The sequence below is a fragment of the Neofelis nebulosa genome, chromosome 11 (assembly GCF_028018385.1).
Source record: "Neofelis nebulosa isolate mNeoNeb1 chromosome 11, mNeoNeb1.pri, whole genome shotgun sequence".
In the NCBI taxonomy this organism is placed as follows: domain Eukaryota; kingdom Metazoa; phylum Chordata; class Mammalia; order Carnivora; family Felidae; genus Neofelis; species Neofelis nebulosa.
The window spans coordinates 67,080,137-67,103,411 of NC_080792.1; the positions used below are offsets into that span (position 1 = coordinate 67,080,137).

Here is a 23,275-nt window from a genome sequence, read left to right on the forward strand (position 1 = left end):
CAGAGTTTCATGCATAGGAGGTGCTGAGCAGCAGATGGGGCTGGGACAGGCTCTGAGGAGGGCAGGGTACTCCCCTACTCTCCTAGTTCTTAGAGGTTTTTTTCAATACTTGGTTGGCTTTACTGTTCTCATCTGCTTGTAATTTTGAAGACTTCCATAACTCGGAGAGTTTTTGAAGTGATTGTGGGATGTTCTTGTTTTTATGTAGGTCGTGGCCGTCCTCCTACGGAACCGTTGCCTGATGGATGGATCATGACATTCCACAACTCTGGAGTCCCCGTGTACCTACACAGAGAGTCTCGGGTGGTCACCTGGTCCAGGCCGTATTTCCTGGGAACGGGAAGCATACGGGTAGGGGATGCATCAGTCATGAATTTAGTCTTGTAAGTTTGCAGACTGAACACACACACGTTGCACTTGCATCGTAGCCAAGCAGAGGCAGGTGGAAGGCATCGGATGTTCAGACCTTTGGGGTCATCCTTGTAATCTGTGTTGAATTTCACTATCCGCAGAAACATGATCCTCCTCTGAGTAGCATTCCCTGTCTGCATTATAAGAAAATGAAGGATAATGAGGAAAGAGAGCAAAGCAGTGAGCTTGCCCCCAGTGGGGAAGTGTCCCCTGTCAAGCCGCTGAGCCGATCTACGGAGCTGGAGTTCCCCCTGGAAGAGCCTGACTCCATGGGAGCTGACTCAGGGCCCCCTGATGAGAAGGACCCACTGGGGGCTGAGGCTGCCCCTGGGGCCCTGGGGCAGGTGAAGGCAAAGGTCGAGGTGTGCAAAGATGAATCAGTTGGTAAGTTTCCTTCCTTCCTTGTTGGTTGGGACCCATCTGCAGGGATGTGGCTATATTCCACGCCTTCCCTGCAATCACATTCCTACTGCTGAAGGCCACTTGTTCCTAGTCATGTTTGTGAGGAAGGGGCTTCTGGGGACCTGTGTCCACTCTTATGTGGCTAGAAAGGTGCGTCTCCCTGATCTTAGAACCCGCCTGGTCTGCAGGCCCCACATGGCCAGTGCTGCCACAGAGGTGGCTACAGTCAGTGCAGATCAGCCTTTTTCTCCAGTCACTTTTGTGACCTTTCCTGAAATTCTGGTTTTTCAGCAGGATGTGCTCTCCTGGCATTGTTTTGATTTACCTTGATGGGCTCAGAGTGAGCTTCGTCAGTCCATGGACTCAGCACTGGGGGATGGCCACTATTCTGTGGACATTTCCTGCTTCAATCCCACTATTGTTTTTGGCTGTGTTGGTGTTTCTCTTCTTTTTTTGTGTGTTTTTTAGCCTAGGCCTCCCCATTCAGTTTCTTTTTCTTTTAATGTTTATTTTTGAGGGAGAGAGAGAGAGAGAGAGAGAGACAAAGTGAGAATGGGGAAGAGGGAGAGAGAGAAGGAGACATAGAATCCGAAGCAGGCTCCAGGCCCTGAGCTGTCAGCATAGAGCCTGACGTGGGGCTCGAACTCATGAACTGAGAGATCATGACCTGAGCCAAAGTTGGCCGTTCAACCGACTGAGCCACTCAGGCGCCCCTAGGCTTCCTCATTCAACTCTTAGTTTGTCTCTATAGTGGTGGCAGATCCATTTCAGCCCACCTGCTGAATCTCATTTCAAGGAGGACTTTGTGTTTCTGAGGATTTTTGGTAATTGCTGTTTGGATATTGTCAGTATTGCTGCCCAGCCTGTCTTGTAACTCTTATGTATGAGGAGCCTAGAAGAGCTGGGATCAGGGGAGCACCACTGCTGAAGAAGGGGAGGGTGTCTCAGAGAGGGGTGGCCTCTGTGGAGAGAGGTGTCTGGGGAAAGGCAGGGTGTGTCACTAGCCCCCAGCTTCCCCAGTGGACAGACTGCATTCTCCCCACGCCTGCCTGCCTGCTGTCTCCCTCCTTATCCACGTCAGCCTCCCCTGTCTTCTCTCCGGGTGCTGGAGCTTTTCTCAGGACCTGTCTGAAGGGAGCTTTTGCTTTCAGCCTTTATCGTAGAGGTTTTTTTCTTCATACTATCTTTTAGGCACACAAACACCTGAATGTGTTCCTGTTTTTTTTGAAAACACCTGCCTTTCATTTCTAATTTCATTCCCATGGGAGAGGTTGACCACTTGTACTTGTTTGCAGACTCACTTCCCTGCATTCACGTGTAAAGAAATACGTGGTTTTGGTGCATAATTAAGTAGGTGCAGGTACGTTGTTTCACAGCTTTGTGTTTTAACCGTACATTCCTCAGTCTTCACACATGGAACTCCTCCCTCCGCTTCCACCGGCACTGCTCTTTGGGCTGGCCATGAGCCATGACAGTCCCTGCCTCAGGGCTTACACTTGAGTAAGAGACCAGTTAGGCTGATATGATTCTCTAGGATGTCCTGGGAGGGAGAGGGGTAGTGGATGCAACAGTAAAAGCAGGAGGCCCCTGGGAACTTCACTGAGTGGGGTGGGTGGTGAACAGTGGGGATGGGCCAGGGACTGTGTGGGGCGAGGCATGACAGGTGCCAAGGCCCAAGCCACCTGCTTGTGTTGCTGAGTGTGCTTGGGGCCAGGGTGCCGGAGGGGAGAGTGCAAGGTGTGCACTGGGTGCATAGTGGTTTGGCTGCTGTGGTACCTGTTTTGATACAGGGAAAAAAGGCTTGAAGGCCATCTGATTTTTTGTTAGTTTTTAAAGCTTTTTCTTTTTCTCCTTTTTTCTTATTGTTCTTGTTCCAAATAAACTAAAAGAGAATCCTAGAGGTTTGTAACTTGAGTAATTTGAGGAGCTGCCAGAGTGAAGGGACCTGATCCTTTGCTTTCTTTGCTCTTTGAAAGGAAAAGTGAAAGAATGGGGATGGTGTGGTGGGACCTGTTTGATGGGCAGCCCGTTGCTGCCCAACTTAGTGGGCAGAGAAAACATGACTCTTATGTTGGAAATTAGCAATTTTGTTCTCTGGTAAATCCGCACAGATCTGGAGGAATTTCGGAGCTACTTGGAAAAGCGTTTTGACTTTGAGCAAGTCACTGTGAAGAAATTCAGGACTTGGGCTGAGCGGCGGCAGTTTAACCGAGAAATGAAACGGAAACAGGCGGAGTCTGAGAGGCCCATCTTGCCAGCCAATCAGAAACTCATCACTCTGTCTGTGCAGGATGCACCCACAAAGAAAGGTGAGTTGGGGCTTGTAAATTTTATCATTGGCAGATTGATTATACTGTTGTTTTTCACTTGATGGTCTTAGAACATATGCTTTGTGTGTGAATTGCGTTTACTTCAAAGCTTATGTTTACCCTATGAATGCAGAGGTGCACTGTGTTCATGGTGGTGAGCCCCTAATTGTGAGTGAGTCGCTAACTTGGTGGTGCCAGGTCCCAAGTGCTAGCTTGCGGCAGGTCCTCACGCTGTTGCTGAGATAGGCCTTCTTGTCACAGAGTTTGTCATTAACCCCAACGGGAAGTCCGAGGTCTGCATCCTGCACGAGTACATGCAGCGAGTTCTCAAGGTCCGCCCTGTTTATAATTTCTTTGAATGTGGTAAGTTTGACCTCCCCCATCTCAGCCCCGAAGAATCCTACACCTTGCTGGGGTCATGGCTGGGAGGCGGGAACTGACCATTAGCCCCACTCTTTGGGATAGGAGTGAAAAGGCAGGGCAGGGAGAAGGGCACTGCAGGTGGGCAGGTCATTTTCACAGTAGTGTGCCCCTTCTGAGGGCCAGTGCCTCTGCTTCCCCTTCCATTATCCATGCTCCCTCCACCCCCACCTTCCGTTCATTCCTTGCTCCAAGGAAGGCCTCCCTTGCTGTGTTTCCACCTGCCCCCAGGTGGATGGAGTGGCCTTAGGCCTGCACTTCCCACCAGCTGTCTCCTGTGGCCATCCTCATCACACCTTTGTGAAAACCAGTTTATCCTTTTCTTGGAAGTCTGAACCCAGGAGTCACGCATTATTTTTCATGTTGTTTCTTTGACTTAACTGCATCTGTGTGTCTCTGCTGCCCACAGCCCTCTGTCCATCTTTCATAGACATTGATCCCTATCCCGGCTTGGCCTCTGGCCTCCTGTTTCCCCTCCAGCTTATGAACCCGTAGTCTCCCATTTCCCAAAATTTTCCTGGCATGCTCTTTGCCTGCTGACCAACCCTTGGCCCTGTCTCCATGCCTCGGGAGCCCCTGTCTCTGCCCTCCAGCAGCAGCCCTGACCCTGCCTTGTCTTTTGGTGCCAGCAGATTGTATGTATACGTGCGTGCATGCTTTTAATGTCTTGGCAAGTGTTTTTAAAACAATAATTTTAATTTTAAGAGAACCCAAGTGAGCCTTTTGGTGCCTCGGTGACCATTGATGGTGTGACCTATGGATCCGGAACTGCAAGCAGCAAAAAACTTGCGAAGAATAAAGCTGGTAATGTGCCTATTTGGGTGTCAGAGACCCATGCTACCTACTGTGTCTGCCTCTCCCCTTAGCTGGGGAGGGCTGGGGGTAGAGCAAATCCATTTTATTTATGTAATCATCTACCTTGGTTTTTTAAAAGTATGTGCTCTTTGGAAAAGACTCAAGTAGAGGAAGTAAAGTGTGAGAAATAAAAGTAGAAAATGCAAACCTCTGCTCGGTGGAGGCTGGGCCAGAATCTTCCAACCTTGTTCCCACCACTCACATAGCTGACTAGGCTGTGCCTAGCACGCATACTAGAGCGGGTTTGTATTTAAACTGAGCAAAACGTGGGCATCTTAGGAGATGACAAACAGGTGGAAACGTATGCAGTCAGCATTCTCCTTGAGTGGTTTTGACATGTGCGAGGACGATTTCCTGAGTCCTTCAAACTGCCATTCATTGAACATAGCCTGTCAGATCCCTGGGAAGGCCTATGTTTCTGGTTAAAATGGAAACCGTTCTGCCTCACCATTAGGATTACTTGACCTCTTCTTGGGAGTAGAGCATATTGCATGGTGCATGTTGGGTGTACCCAGACACTGGCGCCCACAATTCCATTCTTGAGGTTTCTCTGTTGTGTCTTCCAAAGCATGAAGCATGTTGGTTTATCACATTCTCACTAGGTCTCGAGGGTGGTGAAAGTGCTTTTGCTCACGTGACTCAGAATTTCCTTTGGAGTTGCTTTCTTTGGTGATGTATGCTGAGGATGATTGGGAGAATACGTTACTTTCTATCCTTTCGTCACGGGTTCTCCCTCAAGGCCTGCTGTCCATTTTAGGCAGAAAACTGACAAAAGCCTTTTTCAGCTCAACAAACTGGTGCTACTAAGGTCATGGGGCACATAACCAGCAGAGTGGGGCTCACTGTGGGAGTGGAAACGCCCTGGCAGTGGGGCTCTGCTCTCCCCATGTGCAAGGATCCACTTCTCTGCCCAGACCCCAGCTGTTCTCTTGATACCTCACTTGGATGTCTTGCCAGCACCTACAACTCTACAGGGTCAGACTTTTGCCCCTCCCCTGTTCTGCAGCACCCCCCACTTCCCCACCCCAGTGGTGAGTGGCAGTCCTGCTCACGCAGAAACCTGTGCTCAGCATTGAGTCATCCCTCTGCTCCATCCTGCAGATGCTTTCTCCAAAGTATCTGTCCAATCGCTCTGCTTTTCCCTGCCACACTCAGCAGCCTGCTCACTCCTCAGGCCTCGCTGCCTGGCCTGCTACAAGTACCTCAGGGCAAGAGTACACACAGCTCGGTGTGGCTTACAAGGCTGCCCACAGTCTTAACGCTTGTCCCACGGCCTCTTTGTTTAGGATGTGCACCTCCCGTCCTCTGCTCTCCCTGCCTGTGAAGTGCTGCTTGCTGTTCCCCAGGGCCCTTGCTTCCCTCTGAGCCGTGGGTACTCTGGCCCTACACAGGAGTCAGCATGTAGCTTGCTCTGGAGTTAGGAAGCAAGCTGGGCCTGAGCCCTCACCCTTGGGGTTTTTCTTTTCATAGCCCGAGCTACGCTGGAGATCCTTATCCCTGACTTTGTCAAACAGACCTCTGAGGAAAAGCCCAAAGACAGTGAAGAGCTTGAGGTGAGTGTTGTGATCCTGCCCTGTTTGGAGCTGTGGTTCCAGTGCAGTGTCCGCACCCCACCCTCCTCACTAGTGCAGGTTATGCTCACGGATTTAGTCACCCAAGCTCTAGGTGGTTTTGTTTTGTTCATACTTTATAAAAGGGGAAACTAGCTTGTCTTTGTGCAAACAGGGGGAAAGGTGTTATTTTTGTCAGAGATTTTTGTCCCATGTCTTGCAGTGAGTGGTAAAGAATGTGCATAATAAGTGTATACGGGAGTTCGTCAGCTCTACCCTGACTGGAGATCCATGGTGAGAATGAAACTTTGAGACTGTCTGTAAAAGTTATGTTGTTCTTTGTATTAAGAACTACTTAAAACTACTTGTGAACTTTTTTGGGTAAATATGATAAAATGGATATTTGTAGTAAGGGCTTCTCAAATTCTGAGGAAGGTGTTCTTTTTTATAAGTTCATTAAAAAGATTTTTTTTAAAGTTTATTTTAGAGAGAGAGGGCATGAGTGGGGGACAGAAAGGGAGAGAGAGAGAATCCCAAGCAGGCTCTGTGCTGTCAGTGCAGAGCCCAATGTGGGGCTCAGACTCACAAACCATGAGATCATGACCTGAGACAAGATCAAGAGTCGGATGCTTAAGCAACTGAGCCACTCAGAAGCCTCTCTAACAGTTTTATTGATGTGTAATTTATATACCATGAGTTTTGCTCTTTTAAACCGTACTGTTGAGTGGATTTTTGTGTATTCAGAGTTGTACAATCATCGCTTGCAGTGTTCTAATCTTAGAATATTTTCATCTCTCTGGGAGGAAACCCCATACCCATTAGCAGTCACTCCTAATTCTCCCTGTTCCTTGCCCCTCAACCCCTGGCGACCACTAATCTCTCTGTCTTGATGGATTTACTAGTTCTGGACACTTCATACCAATGGAATCATATGACATGTAGTCCTTTGTGACTGGCTTCTTTTACTTACCATGCTGTCTTAGCTGTAGGTTTTATCAGATTGAGGAAATTTCCTTCTGCTCTTGGTTTGCTGAGAGTTTTTTTTAGGAATGGATGTTGGATTTTGTCAAATGTTTTTCCTGCTTGTACTGAAATGATTGTCAGGTTTTTGTTTTTTACTGTAGTCATGTGGTGGTATATTGCATAGGTTTTTGAATGTTAAACCAACCTTGGATTTCTGGGATAAATCCCACTTAGTCATGGTGCACGTAAGTTTGATGTGTTTGCTGGATTTAGCGTGCTGGTATTTTAAGGACTTTTGCAGCTATATTTATAAGGGATACTTGTTTGTAGTTTTCTTGTGATGTCTGGTGTTGGTGTTGGGGTAATACTGTCTTTACAGAATGAGGTGGAAAGTGTTCCTTTCTCTACTATTGGTGTGGAATATTTCGTGAAAGGTTGGTAGTAATTTTTTAAACATTTGATAGAATTCACCAGTGAAACCATTTGAGTCCAGACTTGAATTTGTCTGAGGTTAGTTAATTACTAATTCAATCTTTTCACTTTTACCTCTGTTCAAATATCCTTTTCCTTTTTGAGCTGGTATGGAAACTTTGGGTTTTTATAGGAATTTTTCATTTTGATCTAGACTAATTCTTTGGCATACATTTATTCATAGTGTTCCCTTATGATCCACGTTGTTTTGGTAAGTTTGTGCTGCTCCTGCTTTCATTACTGATTTTAGTAGTTGAGTCCCTCTTTTTTTCTCTTGGTCAATTTAAAGTTTGTCAGTGTTGTTGATCTTTCAATGATCTAACTTCCGGTTTTGTTGATCCCCACCCCTCCCCACAATAGCTTTGTTACTGTCTGTTTCATTTATTTCTGCTGTAGCCTTTGTTTCCTTTCTTCTGCCAACCTTAGGTTTAGTTTGTTTTTCTTTTCTAGTGTCTTCAGAGTATGGATTGGAGATCTTCTTTTTATTCTTTCTATTTATTCCATTTAATGTTATTTATTTATTTATTTATTTATTTATTTATTTATTTATTTATTTATTTTGAGAGAGAGAGAGTACACACGAGTAGGGGAGAGGGGCAGAGGTAGAGAGTGTGAGAGAGATTCTTAAGCAGGCTCCATGCTCAGGGCTCAATCCCACAACCCTGGGATCATGACCTGAGCTGAAATCAAGAGTCAGGTGCTTAACTGACTCAGCCACCCAGGTGCCCCCTGAGATCTTCTTTATAAATATTGGAGCTTGGGCTATAAATTTTTTTCTATGTACTACTTTCACTGCGGCCCATAAGCTCTAGTGTGTGTTCTATTTTTTGTTCACCTCAAAGTGTTTTTCTCATTTCTCTTGTGGTTTCTTCTTGAACCATTGGTTATTTTCAGAGTGTCTACTTTCCATCTATTTGTGAATTTCCCAAATTTCCTTTAGTTATTGATCTTTAATTCCAGTGTGGTTCAAAAACATAGTTTGTATGATTTCAGTCAGTCTTTTAAATTCATTGAAGTTTGTTTTATGACCTAACATACGATTTGCCCTAGAGAATGTTTTATATGCAAGTGTACTATGGAGTGAACCAGATGCCTGTTAGGTCTAGTTGGTGTATAGTGTTATCTTCCTTTGTTGGTCTTCTGCCTAGTTCTATCTGTTCTTGAATGTGGGTATTGGAGTCTTCTGCTGTTGTTATTGAATTATAGCTTCTTTCAATTCTGTTTTTGCTTCATGTATTTTGGGGCTGTTGGTAGCTACATATATGTTGGTGGTATTGGGAGGTAATTAGAAATGTATGTTTGGTCTTTGTTCTTGGTTCCTGGTGCAGAGCTTCTAATGTAATACAGTACATTAATGCGTTTTTTGTCCCCATTTCTTTAAAAAGCTGCAGGTTGGGGGCGCCTGGGTGGCGCAGTCGGTTAAGCGTCCGACTTCAGCCAGGTCACGATCTCGCGGTCCGTGAGTTCGAGCCCCGCGTCAGGCTCTGGGCTGATGGCTCGGAGCCTGGAGCCTGTTTCTGATTCTGTGTCTCCCTCTCTCTCTGCCCCTCCCCCGTTCATGCTCTGTCTCTCTCTGTCCCAAAAGTAAATAAAAAACGTTGGAAAAAAAAATTAAAAAAAAAAAAAGCTGCAGGTTGATAAAGGTGAATGTTTTTTGTTATTTTTAACAGACTCCTTTTTTTAAGATTTTTTTCCTATTTATTTATTTATGAGAGAGAGGGAGAGAGAGAATCTCATGAGGAGCAGAGAGAAAGGGAATCCCACACAACAATGACAGTGCAGAGCCCGAAGTGGGGCTTGAACTTGCCTGAAGCCGCGCTCAAACTCACGAACTGTGAAATCATGACCTGAGCCTAAGTCAGATGCTTAACTGACTGAGCCACTCGGGCACCCCTTAACAGGCCCCTTTCAACCACATCTGAGTTTATGTTAATGAAGTAGCTTTTGGACCATTCCTTTGGATGGGAGCTGGTTGCCCAGGGAATTTACCATCTAATTAGAGGGTTGGGACTTTCAGGGGCCTCCCCCTCCCCTGTGTTTGGGGGGAGTCACTGGATGTTGAGCTAATTGCTAATGGCCAGTGAGGTAATCAGTTATGCCTGTATAGTGAAGCCTCCATTAAAAAACTCTTAACTGAAGGGGTTCAGAGAGCTTCTTGGTTGATGAACACACTGAGATGCTGAAAAGATGGCAGGCTCAGAGAAGGCATGGAAGCTCTGTACCCCTTCTTTTATACTTGCCCTATTTATCTTTTCCATCTGGCTGTTTCTAAGTTATATCCTTTTGTAATAAAGCAGGGCTCTAGGAAGTAAAACGGAGGAAGGGTTGGGAACCGCCAGTATATAGCTGCTCAGTCAGAAGCACAGGTGACAACCTGGACTTGAGGTTAGTGGCAAGTGGTGGCAATAGTCTTGTAAGACTGAGCCCTTAATCTGCAGGATCTGCTCTAACTCCTGGCAGTTAGCATTAGAACGGCTTGGTGTGGAAACACATTCATTTGGTGTCACAAGTGCTCAAACCAGAAGTCAGTTCTATTTAATGTTTATAATGGTTATGTCACCTTGATGGATGGACTCTTTGTCATTATTAAATATCTTTTATCTTTAGTAATATGTTTTGTCTTAGAGTCAGTTTTCTCTGATACAGTCATTCCTACGTTTTTTTTTAATTTTTTAATATTTATTTTTGAGAGAGAGACAGAGTGTGAGCAGGGAGGGGCAGAGACAGAGGGAGACACAGAATCCAAAGCAGGCTCCAGGCTCTGAGCTGCCAGCACAGAGCCCGATGTGGGGCTTGAACTCACGAACCATCAGATCATGACCTGAGCTGAAGTCGGATGCTTAACTGACTGAGCCACCCAGGCGCCCAGTCATTCCTACTTTCTGATATGTCTTTCCATCCTTTTACCTTTAACCCGTTTGTGTGTTTGAATCTAAATTGTGTTTCTTCTACACAGCATAAAACTGGGTTTTGTTTCTATGCATTCTGTCAAATCTCTGCCTTTTGATCAGAGAGTTTAATCAATTTGTTTTTTAAAGATTTTATTTTATTTAAAAAAAAAAATTTTTTTTAACGTTTATTTTTGGGACAGAGAGAGACAGAGCATGAATGGGGGAGGGGCAGAGAGAGAGGGAGACACAGAATCGGAAGCAGGCTCCAGGCTCTGAGCCATCAGCCCAGAGCCTGACATGGGGCTCGAACTCACGGACCGCGAGATCGTGACCTGAGCTGAAGTCGGACGCTTAACCGACGGAACCACCCAGGTGCCCCAAAGATTTTATTTTTAAGTAATCTCTGCACCCAATGCAGGGCTTGAATTTATAACCTTAAGATCAAAAGTCACATGCCCCACCGACTAAGCCAGCCAGGTGCCCCTTTTATTTTTTTATTTATTTATTTAAAAAATATATATATATATATATTTTTTTTTTCAACGTTTTTTTATTTATTTTTGGGACAGAGAGAGACAGAGCATGAACGGGGGAGGGGCAGAGAGAGAGGGAGACACAGAATCGGAAACAGGCTCCAGGCTCCGAGCCATCGGCCCAGAGCCCGATGCGGGGCTCGAACTCACGGGCCGCGAGATCGTGACCTGGCTGAAGTCGGACGCTTAACCGACTGCGCCACCCAGGCGCCCCAATATATATTTTTTAACATTTATTTATTTTTGAGACCGAGAGAGACAGAGCATGAACGGGGGAGGGTCAGAGAGAGGGGGACACAGAATCTGAAACAGGCTCCGGGCTCTGAGCTGTCAGCACAGAGCCCGATGCGGGGCTAGAACTCCCGGACCATGAGATCATGACCTGAGCCGAAGTCGGATGCTTAACCGCAGGTTAAAGTTAGTCAACTTTTAAATAAAGTTAGTCAACTTTTTTTTTCTTTTTGGAGGGGCCTTAGTCAATTGAAATGTAATTACTGATAAGGTAGAATTGATATATACCATTACACTGTTTGCTTTCTGTTTTATGTCTTTTTGTTCCTCAGTTCCTTTGTTACTGCCTCTTCTGTTTTAAATACTTTCTAATGTACCACTTTAATTCTCTTGTTTCCTTCACTGTATATACACATATTTTTAAATTTTTTTTAACATTTATTTATTTTTGAGAGACAGCGTGAGCAGGGGAGGGGCAGAGAGAGAGGGAGACACAGAATCTGAAGCAAGCTCCAGGCTCTGGAGCCTGATGTGGGGCTTGAACTCACAAGCCATGCGATCATGACCTGAGCCGAAGTTGGACACTTAACCAACTGAGCCACCCAGGCGCCCCTCCCTGTATATTTTTAAGTTATTTTCTTGGTGATTGTCATAGGGTATAACTGTAACATCTAAACTGAAAACAATCTAGTTTGGACTAATGCCAACTAACTTCAGTTGTATGTAAAAATTTTGCTCCTATAGCTCAATTTACCTTCACCTTTATGGTTATGTTGTCACAAATTACCTCTCTGTATGTTGTGTGTCCACAAACATGGATTTATAATTATTGTTTTACGTAATTGTCTTTAAATCTTTTTTTTTTTTTTTTTTTAATGTTTATTTTTGAGAGAGAGCGTGAGTAAGGGAGGGTCAGAGAGAGAGGGAGACACAGAATCCGAAGTAGGCTCCAGGCTCTGAGCTGCCAGCACAGAACCTGACACAGGGCTCTAACCCACGAACTGTGAGATCATGACCTGAGCTGAAGTTGGATGCTTAACCGATGGAGCCACCCAGGCGCCCCTATATCTATTTTTTTTAATGTTGGTTTATTTTTGATAGACAGAGACAGACTGCTAACAGGGGAGGGGGAGAGAGAGGGAGACACAGAATCCAAAGCAGGCTTCAGGCAGAACCTGATGTTGGGCTTGAACTGACAAGTTGTGAGATCATGGCCTAAGTCAAAATTGGACTCTGAGTCAACTGAGCCACCCAGACGCCTCTATATAGTTGTCCTTTAATTCAGAAAGGAAAAACAGAATTAGAAACAATATATGTTTATATTGTCTTTTATTTACTGTAGTTAGCTTTATTTTTTGTAATGCCCTCAATTTGTTTATGGTCTACAGTGTCCTTTTATTTTGGCCTGAAGGCACATCCCCCCCGCCCCCCCATCCTGAAGGCTCTTCAGTATTTCTTGGAGGGCAGTTCCACTAGCTGTGGATTCTCTCAATTTTTGTTTATCTGAGAATGTCTTAACAATTCCCTTTAAAAAAAAATTTTTTTTTAAATGGTTATTTTTTGAGAGAGAGAGAGTACGAGTGGGTGAGGGGCAGAGAGAGAGGGGAAGACAGAATCTGAAGCAGGCGCCAGGCTCTGAGCTGTCAGGACAGAGCCTGACGTGGGTGCTCAAACCCATGAACCATGAGATCGTGACCTGAGCTGCAGCTGGACGCTTAACTGACTGAGCCACCCAGGTGTCCCTTAATGATTCTCTTTTTGAAGCATAGTTTTGCTGGCTGGGTATAGAATTTTTTTTAAGTTTATTTATTTACTTTGAGAGAGAACCAGGGAGGGGCAAAGAGAGAGGGAGAGAGAGCAAGAATCCCAAGCAGGCTCCACACTCAATGCAGAGCCCTGTACGGGGCTCAAAGTTAATAACCGTGAGATCATGACCTGAGCCAAAATCAAGAGTTGGACACTTAACTCACTGAGCCACCCAGGCACCCCTGCGTATAGAATTCTTAGTTGACATTGTTTTTCTTCATAGTGGTGATCTGTCTGCCTTCTGGCCTCTATAAGGAATGAGAAATTGGCTGTTAATCTTACTGAGAATCACGTTATTGATGAGTTGTTTCTCGTACTGTTTTCAGATTTTGTCTTTGGCCTTTGACAGAAATGTGTAGGTATAGATTTCTTTAGTTTATTCTTTTTGGAATTTGTTGAGCTTCTTGGATACGTAATGTTTTCCATCTTTAAGAAGTTTCAGCCTTTATTTTCTCATAATTTTTTTTGCCCTTTAGTTTCCTCTTTTTCTGGGAATCCCATTATAGGTAACCTAGTACACTCAGGGTATCCCACAGGTCTATGGAGCACTGTTATTTATTTATTTATTTTCTTTGTCTTAATTGATAGTCTGGTGAGATACTGTTCTTATGCTTTCCTTTAATTCTTTAGATGTGGTGGTTTGTTTTAGTTTTTTGAGCATATTATAGCTGGTTTATTTAATTTATTTTTTAATGTTTATCTTGAGAGAGTGTGCAAGCATATGCATGAGCACTTGAGCGGGGGAGCGGCAGAGAGAGGAGAGAATCCCAAGCAGGCTCCAAGCTGTCAGCGCAGAGCCTGATGTGGGGCTTGATCCCACGAACTGTGAGATCATGACCTGAGCCAAAATCAAGAGTTGGACCCTTAACTGACCAAGCCATCCAGGTGCCCCTCCTCAGGGATGGTTTGTATTGACTACTTTTCTTTATCTTGTATGGCATATACATTTGTGTTTTAGTTCATGTCTCGTTAAATCTGGGCATTTTAAATAATGTGGCAGCTGTGGATATCAAGATTACCAGTTAGAGGACAACTTTAAAAAAAAAATATTTATCATTTTTGAGAGAGCACAAGCAGGGGAGGGGCAGAGAGAGAGGGGGAGACATAGAGTCTGAAGCAGGCTACAGGCTCTGAACTGTTAGCACAGAGCCTGATGCAGTACTCAAACCCACTAACCACAAGATCATGCCCTGAACTGAAGTCAGACCCTTAACCGACAACCACCCAGACATCCCAAGGACATATTTCTTGCCTCACAGCTCTGGAGACTGGACATCTAAACTCAAGGTGTCAGCAAGGTTGGTTTCTTCTGAAGGCTAGGAGAGAAAGATCTCTTTCAGGCCTCTCTCTGTTTGGAGATAACAGTTGGAGATAACTGATAACAGTCCTTCTCCCTGTACTGTGTGTTTGTTTCTGAATCTGTTTATAGGGACAGTAGTCATATTGGATTAGGGCCCACCCTAATGACCTCATTTTAACTTGATTATGTCTGTAAGGACCTTATCTGCAAAAAAGGTTATATAATGAGGTACTGGAAGTTAGGATTTCAGCCTATCAATATGTGGGTGGACCGAATTGAACCCATAATAGTGACTTTCCTAGACTATTTTGTGAAATCCAAGTCAGAGATTTCCTGACCTAAATCAGTAAGTCTCCCAGCCTTTGCTAGGGAGCTCTTTATGCATGTTGGGGTCACCTTTAATGCTCTAGTAGTTGACAATTGTGCCTTAGCCTTTACTTCCTTCCCACTTGCACAGAGCTTCTGAGTCAATCAGGAGATTTGGGCCTTCCCAGGTCTTTCCTGGGCATGCAAGTGGCCACCTAGATCTCCAGACAAGTTGGAGCTTTTCAAAGCCTTTTAAGGGCATCTCATTCTCTAGCTTTTCCTTTTATGTTTTCTGACCTGTCTCTTGCTTGCCAGCTGGTATCCCAGCCTCAGGCAACTGCCGTATGAAACAGTTGCCACTGATTATTTTTGATAGATTTCCTGGGGAATTGGGCTGTTTTCACCGAATGAACTCTGAGTTGGGTCGCATAAAGGCAAGTTTTACAATGAGCTTTTCTGTAGAGCTGCCACATGGACCAGACAGCAGTGGTTCTCTGGGCTTGGGTTGTTGGGGAACCAGTTTGCCTTCTTCAGTGAACCAGCCTTGCTGGTTCCCAAGGCTACCACAGAGCTGGGAAGAGAAGACAGGAATGGGCCAAATTTTATAAATAAAATGCTACAAAGCTCATTGTTCTTAGCAAAATTCAGCCATTTTTTTCTTGAATAAATGCTCCCCAGATTGTTGGCTTTAATTTCCAGAATTCTGAAAAAGTTGATTTTGACAGTTTTAGTCAGTGTTCTTGTTGATCTGTGGAAGAGCAAAATTTGGAGGTTTTTTTATTCTGTCACCCTAGAACTGGTATAGGATGCGTTTAAAACTTTTTTTCAAAAACAAAAAAGACAAAATATAAAACAGTATTCACCTGGGTGGCTCAGTTGGTTAAGTCTGACTTCAGCTCAGGTCATGATCTCATGGTTTCAAGCCCCACATTGGGCTCTCCTATCAGCAAGGAGCCTTTTTCTGATCCTCTGTCCTTTCTCTCTGCCCCTCCCCTACTCGTACGCGTGCACACTCTCTCGAAAATAAATTAACGTTAAAAAAACTAAACATTTTTTCCAATCTTTTTAGACTGAGACTATTCTAAAATATGGTAAAGTGCCCATGGCAGTTTAAATTGCACTCGGGTGTCTATTTTTTGTGCTTTATTGTCATAGATGGGCCATAGACAGATCACAGAGCCCACTCAGCAAACAAAATCTCAAAAAGACTAGCTCCTTCAGGAAAAATCACATTTTCAACTTTATTTCTCAATAACCTAACTATGGAACAGTGGTTGTTGAGGGAGGCTTCCAAGGCATGTTGGAGAACTTGTTACCTACACCTCTACCCATAGCCTGCCAAGGCCCTTAGGATTGGTTGTTGCAGTTGATGATGCATGGGCTGTATAGGTTGCACGCCACCATTCTCTGATACGGGGTAGCAGAAACTGGAAGGGGTAGCTATGGTTCTGGTGCTGGGAGTCAGCTTGGCCTAGGCAAGCAGGGGATGTGCGGCTCCAGCAGCCTTTTTGGAAGATGGAGCTTTGCTTTGTCATAGCAGCTCATCTGAGTAGCCTCTGCTGTTGCCCAATGCGGTGGGGATGTGTGTCTTACCTGTCTAAGCATGCAGCACCCACGCCCCACTGCCTGTGGCTGTTGTGGTAAAGTTTAAAGTAACTCAGTAAATTATAGTTGATTTAAGAAATTTTTGACATGTTGAGATAATGGAAAATTCTCCAGGGTTAGTACAGCAAGTGTTAGGAACACCTGGTTTCAAGATAAGATCCAAGACGTTCTCCATTTAGTGTTGTGGCCTCTAAGATACCAGCATCTGGCTTGGTTATTAACTGAATGAATTAGCATTTCAGTCCAGTTTTTAATCTGAAAGTCTCTGTGCTTACTGTTGGCTTTAGTTCACTTTTGTATTTAGCACCATTGTAGTTCCCTAAGCAGGGACCTCCCAGTTTCATTCTGGCCAGCTTAGGGACCCAGGGGTGTTCCATGGCTCTCCCAGCCTTGTGTGTTGAAGAATGGTCTGTCGCTCCAGTTACCTGCTCTGTCCCAGCTGCTTTTTGCAGTCCCACCACCTGCATGTGGCCTCATATGTGGCTGTCTGGTGGTATACACTCTTGGAGGGCTACAAGCTTGCCCCAGACTGTGATGTCAACCCTGTCTCTACCTCATGCTTGGTGGTCAGAGACTGGTGGTTACCTCTTCTCTAGAGTGCATGGTTTTGATGATGACCAGCTGGCAGTCTTTGTGCTCAGTTCTTTCATTTTCCACCTTTCCTCCTGCCCTGTACAGTCTGTAAGGTCATTGTGGCTGCACCCTTGTCCCTGGAGCCTTTTACATTAGCACCTCTAGTGAGGCATCTGCTGTGACAGAGACTGCAGGTTTCTGGAATTTGTGCCTCAGGTTGTGCTGGATAGTAGTAAGATTCAGGATCTGGCCATGTACTCTGGGGCTCTTCTGGAAAGTGAGGGATCTTTCCAGAAATAACATCAGAAAGTAGCCTGAGAGGGGTGCCTGGGTGGCTCAGTTGGTTGGGTGTCCAACTTCAGCCTAGGTCATGATCTCGCTGGTCCCGAGTTCTGGCCCCACAGCAGGCTCTGTACTGACAGCTTGGAGCCCGGAGCCTGTTTCAGATTCTAGGTCTCCCTCTCTATCTCTGCTCCTACCCCACTCACACTCTGTCTCTCTCTCTAAAAAATAAATAAACATTAAAAAATTAAAAAAAAAAAAAAGAAAAGGCAAGCTTGAGAGAGGAGGTCTTCCCAGGTAGAGGAGGCTATGTGGGCAGCTTGGAAATCCCAGGTATAAAAGTTTCCTTGTACACACAAGGGACTTTTTCATGTTGGTTCTCCAATTCTCTGACACCAGCTAGGTGTCTGCAACTTTGCTCAGTTCTCACACTATTTACATGGAGTTGGCTCAGTTCCAAAAGACTGCCCACACTTCACATTCCAGCCACAAATGGGGTGCGCAGGCCACCCACATTGACCAGCCAACTACAGATTCAGGGGTTTCCGTGACTTCCCTTGGGTTCATTAATTTGCTTGAATGAGAACTTTTTTAGAATTTGCTCTCAGAACTCAGGGAAACTTCTTTACGTTTACTGGTTTATTATTAAGAATACAGGGGCGCCTGGGTGGCTCAGTCAGTTAAGCGTCTGACTTCGGCTCAGGTCACGATCTCGCGGTATGTGAGTTCGAGCCCCGCGTCAGGCTCTGTGCTGACTGCTCAGAGCCTGGAGCCTGTTTCCGATTCTGTGTCTCCCTCTCTCTCTGACCCTCCCCCGTTCATGCTCTGTCTCTCTCTGTCTCAAAAATAAATGAACGTTAAAAAAAAAGAATACAAATGGACAGCCAGATGAAGAGGTGCTAAATCATGGTTGGTCTTTCTGGTGACCAGCCCCATCATGAAGTTGTCTAGGCCCTGCCCCCCACCATGCCTAATTAGCATAAACTCAGATGAGGTCCAGAGGGACTTCTTTGAATAACAAAAGATACTCCTATTAGGAAATTCTAAAGTTTTAGGCGCTCCCTGAACTGGATACAAGGACCAGATATGTGTCTGATGACCAAAAATGTCATCATCCTCTGGAGAGGTTTTTTTTCCACACTTAGAATTTAATTGTATATGTGTGTACTTATTTCCCATTTTAAAATTTGTCAGAGAAGAATGTAGCTTTTCTGTCAGGTTGAAAGTACTAGAGCAGCACAATTGTGACTGATAGGAATTGCTGTCTTGCTCCTGAAAAATTGTGACGGTGTTTCTGTCACATCCTTGTCAGTAGCTTGGTGGGTGGGTGGCAGTCCCTCTTCCCCATGGTGCCCTTGTGGAGGTGTGGCTCCAGAGTTCCAGCTGTGGGGGCAGGATGCCAAGGTTGGCTGGGCAGGCCCTGGTTCTTTGGGAGCTCTCGCTATGCACTGCTGTCCTTGACGTACAGTGGCACAAAGTCCACATGCAATGGTGGTGTGGATATAGAATATCCAGAATTCTAGAATTGCCATGGAAGCAGAGGCTCAGGGCATAGCATGTTTGGTGTTGATTAAAAAGGCAAAAACAGATGAGCAGAACTGGTACTGAGCCTTTTCACAAGACCTGGGGTGATTTCTTCTTAGTATTTTATAGCTTTTTAGGTAGCTGTTGGTTGTGGTTGGTTCATGCTTGTTCTAGAATTTAGGCATTAGTGACTTGGTTTTTTTTGGCTCCCTTCCCCCGCCCCCGACCAATTTAGGTTTCAATAGAGAGTTCGGGGCACTTAGGTGGCTCGATTGGTTAAGTGTCCGACTCTTAATTTTGGCTCAGGTCATGAGATTGAGCCCTCCATCAGGCTCAATACTGATAGTGTGGAGCCTGCTTGGGATTCTCTCTCTCCCTATCCCTGTGTCCCTCCCCTGCTCGTGTGTGTTCGCAGTTGCTCACTTTCTCAAAAAATTAAAAAAAAATTATAGAGTGGTAAATGCACTTTTTGGTACACTTCTGTGAATTTTGAAACGTGTAGTTTTGTCATGTAACCAACAACGCAATCAAGACATTTTCAAATGTTCTCCCCCTCCCAGTTTTCTTAAACTGCCCCCTTCTGCCCCTTTGTAGTCAAAACTTTCTTTTTACCCAGGTAGCCACTGAGCTATCTCTGTAGGTTAGCCAGTTCCCAAATGTCTTATCAGTGGAGTCACAGGGGAGGTAGCCTTAGAACCAAGCTCCAACTCAGTGATGCACTTGAGAATCATCTGTGTTGGTGCTGGTGTCGATGGTTGGGTAATTTTTGCTGCTGAGTGTGCCTACTGCAGGGCAGTGCCTAGTATGTTCTTCTTACTTGAGGGGTGTTGAGTGCATTTCCATTTTTGGGTGATTAGCATTTGGCTGCTGTGAGGCTCTCCGGTTTTCCACGTGAGTGTAGCTAAGCACCCAAGATGGCCTTGCTGGGCCGTATGATAAGTATATGTCCAACTGGGTGCCTTTGCATGTCTGTCGAGCCAGATGAGCATGTGTGTGTGGGTCTATCTCTGCACTCTGTCTCCTTGATCTGTGTGACCTTTCACCAATGCCATACCTTCTTGATGACATGAATTCTTGGAATCCGTGCAAACCCTCAAACTTTGTTCTTTTTCAGAAGCACTTTTTGGTTACTCCAGCTACTTTTCCCTTCCGTATAGAAACAGTATGTCAGTACAAAAAGTTCTGTTGAGATTTTGATTGGAATTGTGTTACATCTGTAGATAAATTTGGAGAGAATGGACTTCCTAACAGTATTGAGTCTTTCAGTTCACAAACCCAGTGTATCTCTCCATTTATTGAAGTCTTTGATGTCTTTTATTAGTGTTTGGTCATTTTTAGTATGCAGATCTTTCACATGTTTTACTAGATTTGGACTTGAGTATTTCACATGTGTTTTGGAACTGTTGTGAGTAGCACTTTAGTTTCAGTTGTGTTGATTGCTAGTGTATAGCGATCTCATTTACTGTCGTATATTGATCGTATGTCTTGTGGCTTTGCTGAACTGCTTTATTAGTTCCAGTAGTTTTTCTGTAGATTTCTTTGGGATTTCTATGTACCGACCAGGTTGACTGTGATGGTTTGATTTCTTCCTTTCCAATCTAGATGCCTTTTGTTTCTTTTTCTTGCCTTACTACTCTGACTAGAAGCTCCATTACATGTTGAGTAGCAGTGGGGAGAGTGGACATCCTTGTCTTGTTCCTGATCTTGGGGTGAAGCATATAGTCTCTGACCATTGAATATGATGTTAGGTGTTAGTTGTTTGTTCATGCCCTCTATCAGGTTGAGGAAGGATTCTTCTATTCCTAGTTTGTTGAGTATTTTTATCATGAAAGGATGTTGCATTTTGTCAAATGCCTTTCCTTATCAATTGATATTACAGACTTTTTCCTCCTTAATTTGTTGATATAATGTATTATGTTGATAGATTTTTTTTTTTTTTAATGCATTCCTGGGCTAAGTAAGTCCTTTCTTGGGCATGGCATAGATTTGTTTTTATGTGTTAATGGTTACGAATTGCCAATACTCTATGTAGGATTTTTACACCTGTGTTTGTGAGGATTATTATTTTGTAGTTCTCTTTGGTGTTAATAAGGGTACTGCTAACATCATAAAATGAATTGGCAATTGTCCCTCCTCTTGTGGTGTTTTGAAAGATTGTCTAGAATTGGTATAATTTTTTTTTTCTTAAATATTTGGTAATTGTTGCCAATGAAACGATCTGAGTGTGGAGTTTTCTTTGAAGGGACCTTTTAACTACAAGTTCAACTTCTTGAATAGAGCAGTTTGGGTAATTTGCACTTTTCAAGGAATTGGTCCATTTTATTTAAATTGTTGGGTTTATGGGTGCTGGTCTGTCTGTGGTGCTCTCTCAGGGTCTTTCAGTATCTGTTGGGCACCAGTGATCCAAACTTCTTCTGTACTGTTGTCATTGGGCCACTTCTGCCCTTTGTACTATAGTCTCTACATGCTCCTTGCAGGTTAACCTGCAACATGTGACTGTGGCTCTTGGTGCAGGTAATTGTGGTATGGGCCTTTGCCAGCGTCTGTTGGATATCTTTGGGCTTCTTAGTGTGTGTTCTTCTGCCATGTGTTTGTCTGCCTCGGCTCTGTCAGGGAGGATCATGGGTACACAGGTGGTCTTGCTCAGTCTGACCACAGGTCCACAGCCCAGGTGCCGACTGCTGGTTAGAGACTGGGTTATCAAAGGGCTGAAATGAGAGAGCCAGCCACCATGGATGGGTCGGCTGCCTGGCTAGCCACTAAGGATGGGTCTAGGGCCTGATGTCTTGGTGAATAACTTTCCCTGGAAACTGATCCATGCTGATGCAGATGCTCGTAAGTGGAGGTATCTTGTGGGGACCTGTTGGAAACTGTAGCCAAATGAGAGTAGGGAGATTTCTAGCTCACCAGAATCAGCAATTCCCTTTAGAAATGTCACCTTGCTTTCCTTCACTCAGTCACAGTCCGCTGAGAGAGGAACCCCTGCCTCCCTGCCCAGAGTAGTGTTCTTATAAGTGTTGTGTTCTTGTAAGAAGAGGGAGGGAAGTGGAGAGAAGGCTGGGTGGAGTTGGGAGTGATGCTAAAGAAAGCTTGGTGCTGCCAAAACCTGGGAAGGTCCAGAAAGAATCTCTCATAGAGGTTTCAAAGGGAACGTGGCCTGCTGACACCTTGCTTTGGGACTTCTGGCCTCCAGAATTGTGAAAAAATAAATAAGCCACCCACTTGGTGGTACCTTGCTATGGCAACCCCAGAAGCCCAGCAGTCCCCACCAGGGAGGTGGGCTGTGCTGAGTGAACTAGGCCACATCCTCCATTCACAGAGGGCGGCTCAGCAGAGGCCCAAGTCTGGTTGGGGTCAACGCTGCCTCCTGGCTGCTGCCTGCCTCTGTTGTGCAGAACTTCTCTTTTTCCCCCTCAACTGGTTAAGTGGTTTCCCATTAACCCTTTAATTGTTCTGTTCTCTGGGCATAGCAGTTGGTCTCAGAGCTAGGACAGGATGACTCTGTGTTTGAAACAGGAGCCAGGCCAGGCCCTTCACAGCCTTCAGAGAGCTTGGCCTTTTTAGAGTGCATCTCTTTTGTCTGATTTACCTTTTGTCTTCTATAATCTCACTTATGATGATCTTCAAAATTCTTTTCTAAGGTTGTCTGTCTTTAGATTTCTGACTAATTGGTCAGACTCAGATTCAGAAAAGGCTCCCAGGCAGCACCAAGCTTTGCCACCCCGTTGCAGCATACTCTCCAACCTAGCACAGCACTGCTTGTCCTGTCTCAGAGGGGCTGCTGGACAATGAGGTGGGGGCGCAATGTGCTCTTCAAGGCAGTAAAGATGACAGGAAGCTTCTGGGGGAAGCAGACAGCATGGGGAACAGCTCCGTGAGGCCAGCAGGCTCGGTCCAGCACTTAGGAGTGGCTGCTTTGTTTTGTAGTATTTTAACCACATCAGTATCGAGGACTCACGGGTCTACGAGCTGACCAGCAAGGCCGGACTGTTGTCTCCCTATCAGATCCTTCACGAGTGCCTTAAAAGGTAGGGCGGGTGCTTCCCCTTCTGAGTAGGGTTGTGTGGGGGCTTTTCTTTTGGTGCCCAATGTCTTTACTAGCTATTTATCCTGGTTCAAGAGGTGATGCTAAAGGCCAAGCCATTGCAAGTATTCCCTGTGTGCACAGAAGCCCCTGTGCCTGCTGGTCAGTCAGAGCCTGTGAGATCGGATCAGGAGAATCCCCTCCTTTTCAGCTGAGAAGTGCGGTTTGGGGAAAGGGTTGGCATTGTCTTCAGAGAGCCTTTAAAGCCTTTCCTGAAGCTGTCATTTCTTTGTCCTCAGCCGATGGCACTGGTTGTCTTTGTTTTTTCTTTAAGAAACCATGGAATGGGTGATACATCCATCAAGTTTGAAGTGGTTCCTGGTAAAAACCAGAAGAGTGAATATGTCATGGCGTGCGGCAAACACACAGTGCGCGGCTGGTGTAAGGACTGCCTCCCTCCTCCCTGTCACCCCACTGCAATTTCCCTTGACCACTGGGGAGGTTGCACACTGCCATGTGGCCTGTCTGGGAGTGCTGAGCCTCTGGGGCTTAGTCTCAGGCCACTACCCTGGCATCACTCCCAAGCTCCTGCCTTGTGTGCTGACCACCCGCAGTCCTCCGTGTCCACTGGCATCTCCTATCGACCTCTGTCTGAAAGCCGGTCAGTCTGAGGTGGGACTGTGGTAGTCCTGCCTGTACCAACCCTATCCTCCTAGTTCCTGGGCTTGGGCTGGTCACTTTGGCTAGGCCATGTTTTCCCCCTCCTGCCACTAGTGCCCCATCCAGCCCATGGTCCCTGTGGTAGGAGGAGGGATGTCC

General features: G+C 45.3%; 1 protein-coding gene across 2 annotated transcripts in view; it reads left to right on the forward strand.

Moving 5' to 3' along the window:
• Window positions 1-23,275, forward strand: part of DGCR8 (DGCR8 microprocessor complex subunit) — a 37,653-nt gene that overhangs the window by 8,388 nt on the left and 5,990 nt on the right. For both annotated transcript variants that reach the window (XM_058693030.1, XM_058693031.1), the window contains exons 4-11: window positions 209-351; window positions 513-795; window positions 2,925-3,122; window positions 3,384-3,485; window positions 4,248-4,346; window positions 5,868-5,950; window positions 22,360-22,460; window positions 22,791-22,897. In XM_058693030.1, coding sequence (XP_058549013.1) covers window positions 209-351; window positions 513-795; window positions 2,925-3,122; window positions 3,384-3,485; window positions 4,248-4,346; window positions 5,868-5,950; window positions 22,360-22,460; window positions 22,791-22,897 — 1,116 coding nt within the window. The remainder of the gene's footprint in view (window positions 1-208; window positions 352-512; window positions 796-2,924; window positions 3,123-3,383; window positions 3,486-4,247; window positions 4,347-5,867; window positions 5,951-22,359; window positions 22,461-22,790; window positions 22,898-23,275) is intronic.